This window comes from Salvelinus sp. IW2-2015, unplaced genomic scaffold (assembly GCF_002910315.2).
Source record: "Salvelinus sp. IW2-2015 unplaced genomic scaffold, ASM291031v2 Un_scaffold4518, whole genome shotgun sequence".
Classification (NCBI taxonomy): domain Eukaryota; kingdom Metazoa; phylum Chordata; class Actinopteri; order Salmoniformes; family Salmonidae; genus Salvelinus; species Salvelinus sp. IW2-2015.
In genome coordinates this window covers 31,331-38,737 of record NW_019945788.1, presented here as the reverse complement: position 1 = coordinate 38,737, position 7,407 = coordinate 31,331, and the positions used below count along the sequence as shown (strand labels likewise).

At 43.6% G+C, this 7,407-nt stretch overlaps 1 protein-coding gene across 1 annotated transcript in view; it reads left to right on the top strand.

Annotated features, from left to right (window-relative positions):
• fah (fumarylacetoacetate hydrolase (fumarylacetoacetase)) overlaps positions 1-7,407 on the top strand; it is a 27,050-nt gene extending 19,643 nt beyond the window's left edge. The window contains exons 9-11 of the mRNA XM_070441675.1: positions 4,561-4,691; positions 5,981-6,056; positions 6,571-7,407. Coding sequence (XP_070297776.1) covers positions 4,561-4,691; positions 5,981-6,056; positions 6,571-6,632 — 269 coding nt within the window. The 3' untranslated portion in view covers positions 6,633-7,407. The remainder of the gene's footprint in view (positions 1-4,560; positions 4,692-5,980; positions 6,057-6,570) is intronic.

The following is a 7,407-nucleotide window of genomic DNA, read 5'->3' as shown; positions in this document are numbered from 1 at the left end:
CTCCGTCTCTCTCTCTCTCTCCATGTTTTTTCCTCTTTCTGTCTCTTTCTCTCTTCTTCCTTTGTTCTCTCTCTTTAGGTTGAGCTCCCACTGTTTACTGTCTATCCTCCTCCTGGGTAAATGGAGATCGAACTGTTTGCCAAATATATTTTCCAAAATTGTATGTGTTTGTGAAGCCCATAACCACTATCATTTCGTAGTTAGCTCCCTAGCTAAGGCGTCATTACGTCCAAGGTTGTTAGCTCCACCGTTGTTAGTCAACTAAGCGAGAACACTTTCTTGCCCGCACATGTTCTGATCTCAACGGATTAGGCGCGGGCGCATTGACGAGCCAGGAAACGCACAGTGTTGCGGTAGTTCAGTTCGCGTCGCTGCATGGATGGAACAGACATGGCAGAGAGAGCTGTTCCGCTGATACCATCAGTTATGTTAGACTGTTAAAGTTTAGTAGGGCTATGCTAATTATTCAGTTGTTGCTGTCCTCTTGATATAGCTGTATGTCACCAGTATAATGTCAAATAGTCAGGTCACCAATGACAACAATGCATGTTGAATGAATGGCAGCTAGTAGTCAGACCTAACTGGAAGGATGAGGTCAGGGATGACAACAAGGCATGTTGAATGAATGGCAGCTAGGAGTCAGACCTAACTGGAAGGATGAGGTCAGGGATGACAACAAGGCATGTTGAATGAATGGCAGCTAGGAGTCAGACCTAACTGGAAGGATAAGGTCAGGGATGACAACAAGGCATGTTGAATGAATGGCAGCTAGTAGTCAGACCTAACTGGAAGGATGAGGTCAGGGATGACAACAAGGCATGTTGAATGAATGGCATCTAGGAGTCAGACCTAACTGGAAGGATAAGGTCAGGGATGACAACAAGGCACGTTGAATGAATGGCAGCTAGTAGTCAGACCTAACTGGAAGGATAAGGTCAGGGATGACAACAAGGCATGTTGAATGAATGGCAGCTAGTAGTCAGACCTAACTGGAAGGATGAGGTCAGGGATGACAACAAGGCATGTTGAATGAATGGCAGCTAGGAGTCAGACCTAACTGGAAGGATAAGGTCAGGGATGACAACAAGGCATGTTGAATGAATGGCAGCTAGTAGTCAGACCTAACTGGAAGGATGAGTCAGGGTTGACAACAAGGCATGTTGAATGAATGGCAGCTAGAGTCAGACCTAACTGGAAGGATAAGGTCAGGGATGACAACAAGGCACGTTGAATGAATGGCAGCTAGTAGTCAGACCTAACTGGAAGGATGAGGTCAGGATGACAACAAGGCACGTTGAATGAATGGCAGCTAGTAGTCAGACCTAACTGGAAGGATGAGGTCAGGGATGACAACAAGGCATGTTGAATGAATGGCAGCTAGTAGTCAGACCTAACTGGAAGGATGAGGTCAGGGTTGACAACAAGGCATGTTGAATGAATGGCAGCTAGGAGTCAGACCTAACTGGAAGGATGAGGTCAGGGATGACAACAAGGCATGTTGAATGAATGGCAGCTACAAAATTTCAGCGTATTGACTAGGCTTGTGTCCCAAATGGCACCCTATTCCCTATATAGTGCACTACAAAAGGAGTGCACGGTAGGGCATCAGTGGCGTGAAGTACTTATGTAAAAATACTTTAAAGTACTTAAGTTGATTTTTGGGGTATCGTTACAATACTTTACTATTTATATTTTTTTTAAATGTGGACTTTTACTCTACTAGCTACATTCTAAAGAAAATAATGTACTTTTTACTCCATACGTTTTCCCAGACACCCAAAAAACTCGGTACATGAATGCTTAGCAGGACAGGAAAATTGTCTAATTCACACACTTATCAAGAGAACATCCCTGGTCATCCTTACTGCCTCTGATCTGGCAGACTCAATAAACACAAATGCTTTGTTTGTAAATTATGTCTGAGTGTTGGAGTGTGCCCCTGGCTATCTGTAAATGGTGTTGGAGTGTGCCCCTGGCTATCTGTAAATGATGTCTGAGTGTTGGAGTGTGCCCCTGGCTACTGTAAATGATGTCTGATGTTGGAGTGTGCCCCTGGCTATCTGTAAATGATGTCTGAGTGTTGGAGTGTTCCCCTGGCTATCTGTAAATGATGTCTGAGTGTTGGTGTTGCCCCTGGCTATCTGTAAATGATGCTGAGTGTTGGAGTGTGCCCCTGGCTATCTGTAAATGATGTCTGAGTGTTGGAGTGTTGCCCCTGGCTATCTGTAAATGATGTCTGAGTGTTGGAGTGTGCCCCTGGCTATCTGTAAATGATGTCTGAGTGTTGGAGTGTCCCCTGGCTATCTGTAAATGATGTCTGAGTGTTGGAGTGTGCCCCTGCTATCTGTAAAGATGTCTGAGTGTTGGAGTGTGCCCCTGGCTATCTGTAAATGATGTCTGAGTGTTGGAGTGTGCCCCTGGCTATCTGTAAATGATGTCTGAGTGTTGGAGTGTGCCCCTGGCTACTGTAAATGATGTCTGAGTGGTTGGAGTGTGCCCCTGGCTATCTGTAAATGATGTCTGAGTGTTGGAGTGTTCCCCTGGCTATCTGTAAATGATGTCTGAGTGTTGGAGTTGCCCCTGGCTATCTGTAAATGATGTCTGAGTGTTGGAGTGTGCCCCTGGCTATCTGTAAATGATGTCTGAGTGTTGGAGTGTTCCCTGGCTATCTGTAAATGATGTCTGAGTGTTGGAGTGTGCCCCTGGCTATCTGTAAATGATGTCTGAGTGTTGGAGTGTTCCCCTGGCTATCTGTAAATGATGTCTGAGTGTTGAGTGTGCCCTGGCTATCTGTAAATGATGTCTGAGTGTTGGAGTGTGCCCCTGGCTATCTGTAAATGATGTCTGAGTGTTGGAGTGTGCCCCTGGCTATCTGTAAATGATGTCAGTGTTGGAGTGTTCCCTGGCTATCTGTAAATGATGTCTGAGTGTTGGAGTGTTCCCCTGGCTATCTGTAAATGATGTCTGAGTGTTGGAGTGTGCCCCTGGCTATCTGTAAATGATGTCAGATGTTGGAGTGTTCCCCTGGCTATCTGTAAATGATGTCTGAGTGTTGGAGTGTGCCCTGGCTATCTGTAAATGATGTCTGAGTGTTGGAGTGTTCCCTGGCTATCTGTAAATGATGTCTGAGTGTTGGAGTGTGCCCTGGCTATCTGTAAATGATGTCTGAGTGTTGGAGTGTTCCCCTGGCTATCTGTAAATGATGTCTGAGTGTTGGAGTGTGCCCTGGCTATCTGTAAATGATGTCTGAGTGTTGGAGTGTGCCCCTGCGTATCTGTAAATGATGTCTGAGTGTGGAGTGTGCCCCTGGCTATCTGTAAATGATGTCTGAGTGTTGGAGTGTCCCCTGGCTATCTGTAAATGATGTCTGAGTGTTGGAGTGTGCCCCTGGCTATCTGTAAATGATGTCTGAGTGTTGGAGTGTTCCCCTGGCATCTGTAAATGATGTCTGAGTGTTGGAGTGTGCCCCTGGCTATCTGTAAATGATGTCTGAGTGTTGAGTGTCCCCTGGCTATCTGTCTTGATACCCACAGGAAACTGTTAAGCGTGAAAAACCCAGCAGCGTTGATGTTTTTGACAAAAACACTTAAATCTTTTGACTTGCCCATTCACCCTCTGAATGGCACACATACACTATCCATGTCTCAATTGTCTCAAGGCTTAAAACTCATTCTTTAACCTGTATCCTCCCCTTCATCTACACTGATTTAAGTGACATCAATAAGGGATCATATCTTTCACCTGGATTCACCTGGTTAGTCTATGTCATGGAAAAGGCAGGTGTTCATAATATTTTGTACACTCAGTGTATGGAGCTCTGAGGGCTTTGATCAAATATAGTGCACTATATAGGGAATAGGGTGCCATTTGGGGTGTGTCCTCCTCCCCTGCGGCTGCAGCTGACCAGTCATTTACAGCAAAGATACAGTGAGGCTGAATGACTGACTGATGTCATATCTTATCTGTCAGTTGTGAGAAGTCATTTCTCAGACAGATGTAAGGGAGTCTGAGCCAGGTTCCACCTGGGTTAATATGTAGAGGGGTACTGATAGTTGAAATGGATTTTCCTGCTGACTGCAGTACATGATCATTTATCACATCCCTCAACACAATATTTCATAGAATAGTTCCTGGATTGTCAATAGTCAAAAAGACCAGTAGTTGAGTTGAACATCCCTCAACACAATATTTAATAGAATAGTTCCTGGGTTGTCAATAGTCAAAAAGACCAGTAGTTGAGTTGAACATCCCACAACTTCACCTACACAATACCAAGGTTTTGAAGCTAACACAGGTAGTGTTAGTACAGGTACTTTAGCTATGTTGGTCAACGATCATCCAATCAAACAAGCTCTGCACAGGTAGTGTTAGTACAGGTACTTTAGCTATGTTGGTCAACGATCATCCAATCAACATAGGATGGACTCATCACTGGGCAGGTTACATATTATTCTAACCTACCTGTGATCTGTGTGTCCACTGAGGAATATTCAGTAAATACCAGTTCAACATCTAATGGTAAAATAAAGGGAAGCACTCTTCTTCCTGTGTGTGTTCCAGCCAGGGATATCCAGGCGTGGGAGTACGTTCCTCTGGGTCCGTTTCTGGGGAAGAACTTTGGGACAACCATCTCACCCTGGGTGGTTCCTATGGAGGCCCTGCTGCCCTTCGCTGAGCCCAACACTGTCCAGGTGAGGAACACAAACAGTATAGTAGTGTAATATAGTATAGACTGGTGGTCCCCTACAGTATACTACGGTGGTCTGGATGTATTTGATTATATACATAAATGGGTGGCTGGATGTATTTGACATTACATATAATGGTGGTCTGGATGTATTTACATTACATTATAACTGGTGTCTGGGTGTATTTGACATTACATTATACTACGGGTGGTCTGGATGTATTTGACATTACATTATACTACGGTGGTCTGGATGTATTTTATATACATTATGGGTGGTCTGGATGCTTTGACATTACACTCTACGGGTGGTCTGGATGTATTTACATTACATATAAATGGTCGGTCTGATGTATTTGACATGACATCATACTACGGTGGTCTGGATTATTTGACATTACATTATACTACGGGTGGTCTGGTGTATTTGACATTACATTATACTACGGGTTGCTGGGTGTATTTGACATTACATTATACAACGGGTGGCTGGATGTATTTGACATTACATTATACTACGGGTGGTCTGGATGTATTTGACATTACATTATACTAGGTGGTCTGGGGTATTTGACATTACATTATACTACGGGTTGTCTGGGTGTATTTGACATTACATTATACTCGGGTTCTGGGTGTATTTGGCATTACATTTATACTAGGGTGTCTGGATGTATGACATTACATTATACTAGGTGGTCTGGGTGTATTTGACATACATTATACTACAGGGTGGTCTGGATGTATTTGAACATTATATACTACGGGTGTCTGGGTGTATTTGACATTACATTATACTACGGTTGGTCTGGTGTATTTGGCATTACATTATACTACGGTGGTCTGGATGTATGACATTACATTATACTACGGTGGTCTGGATGTATTTGAGCATTACATTATACTACAGGTGGTCTGGATGTATTTGCATTACATATACTACGGGTGGTCTGGATGTATTTTACATTTCATTAACACTCTTACATTTTCACCATTCAGGTAAGCCTTTAGTAATGAGAGCCAGTATCCATACCGTGTTAGAAAAGGTGCCATCTAGAATCTAAAAGGGTTATTCCGCTGTCCCCATAGGAGAACCCTTTTGATGAACCTGTTTGGTTCCAGTTAGAACCCTTTTGGGCTCCATTTTCTACATGGAACCCAAAAGGGTTCAACCTGAAACCAAAAAGGTCTACCTGGAACCAAAAAGGGTTCTCCTATGCGGACAGCCAAAGAACCCTTTTTCTAAGAGTGTAGAGACTCTTCATGCTTTTCTATTTCCACTTCCTGTTTCAGGATCCAAAGCCCCTCCCTTATCTATGCCATGACGATGCCTTCACCTTCAACATTAACTTATTTGTGTCAGTGAAAGGTATGTTGGGTTTTACACAGACACACACAACACACACGTACATGCACAGATACACAGTAAAAAGGAATTGTTGGTGAATGAGAGCCTTGGTAATTAAGCATACAACACACAAGGGGGTAATGATTTACCATTAAGAGCTTTGTATTTCAACTACCAGGTACTGTTCATTCTGTACTTCTCTCTCTCCTGACTCGCTCTCTCCACTGACTATCTCTCCACTGACTCTGTCCTGAAATACTCTCCTGACGCTCTCTGGCTGACTATCTCTCCTGACTCTCCACAGACTCTGCGTCTCTCTGACTATCTCTCCTGTCTCCACTGACTCTCTGTCTTGACTCTCTCTCCTGTCCTCTCCACTCTTCGATATCTCTCCGAACTCCACTACTCTCTCTCCTGACTCTCCACTGACTGACTCTCTCCTGCTCTTCCTATGTATTTTCTGAGGTATTATTGAGGGGGTATATCAGGTGTTGATATCCTGTCTCAATCAACTATTGTGGGGTGTTTTTTTCAGGAGAGGCAATGAAGGAAGCAGCCACTATATGCAAGTCCAACTTCAAGGTAAGCAGTTGGTGAAGTAGACTTTGGATAGCTTACTACAGTTGTATCAATGTGTAGGGTTGTGGACTCGAGTCACATGACTTGGACTCGACTTGATAGAAAATAAAATAACTTTAGGCTTGACTTCGACTTGGAGCCTCAAGACTTGGGACCCAAGTTTGACTTGAGACTGATGACTTGAAATGATTTGTCCAGGGTTTGTCACTCATTTTGTGGCACATGACTCTCCACGTAGCCAGAGACAGTAGCCACAGCATCGCACATAGCAACAAAACAAAAGTGCAATAGATTGGCTAGTGAAATGCACACATGGCCCTCTGATTGGACTAGAAAACGGTCAATTATATACAGGTCGGATGAGGTAGCGCAGTGTTTCTCGAAGCGTAGAAGGATTTGGGGGTTGTGAGCAATGTTCCTCAAATCTTTTCTGGCACTGAGATCATTTAAGTTCTGCTGAGCGCAAACTTGAATGTTGTGAAAATTCTGTGCAACTTCCAGTGCGTGTTTACTGTGAACACTGAGGCTGTATCTGCTTTAAGTTAGTTTTAACACTGGCCAAGTAGGCTACACTGGCTATTTGATCATAATGGAGGACTACCAGAGTGGAGAAAATGCATCCCATAACATTTTAACATGGAAGTAGCCGTTCTATCATTCAGCCTACAGTAACAGCCAATGTGTGGGGTTCATTGTAGTCCATAAAAAAAAAATGCAGGTCTTGACATTAACCTGTTTATCCACTTGTCCTTCAGACAAGGAGGTGACTGAAAATGTTTTTGTGTTGTTTGAT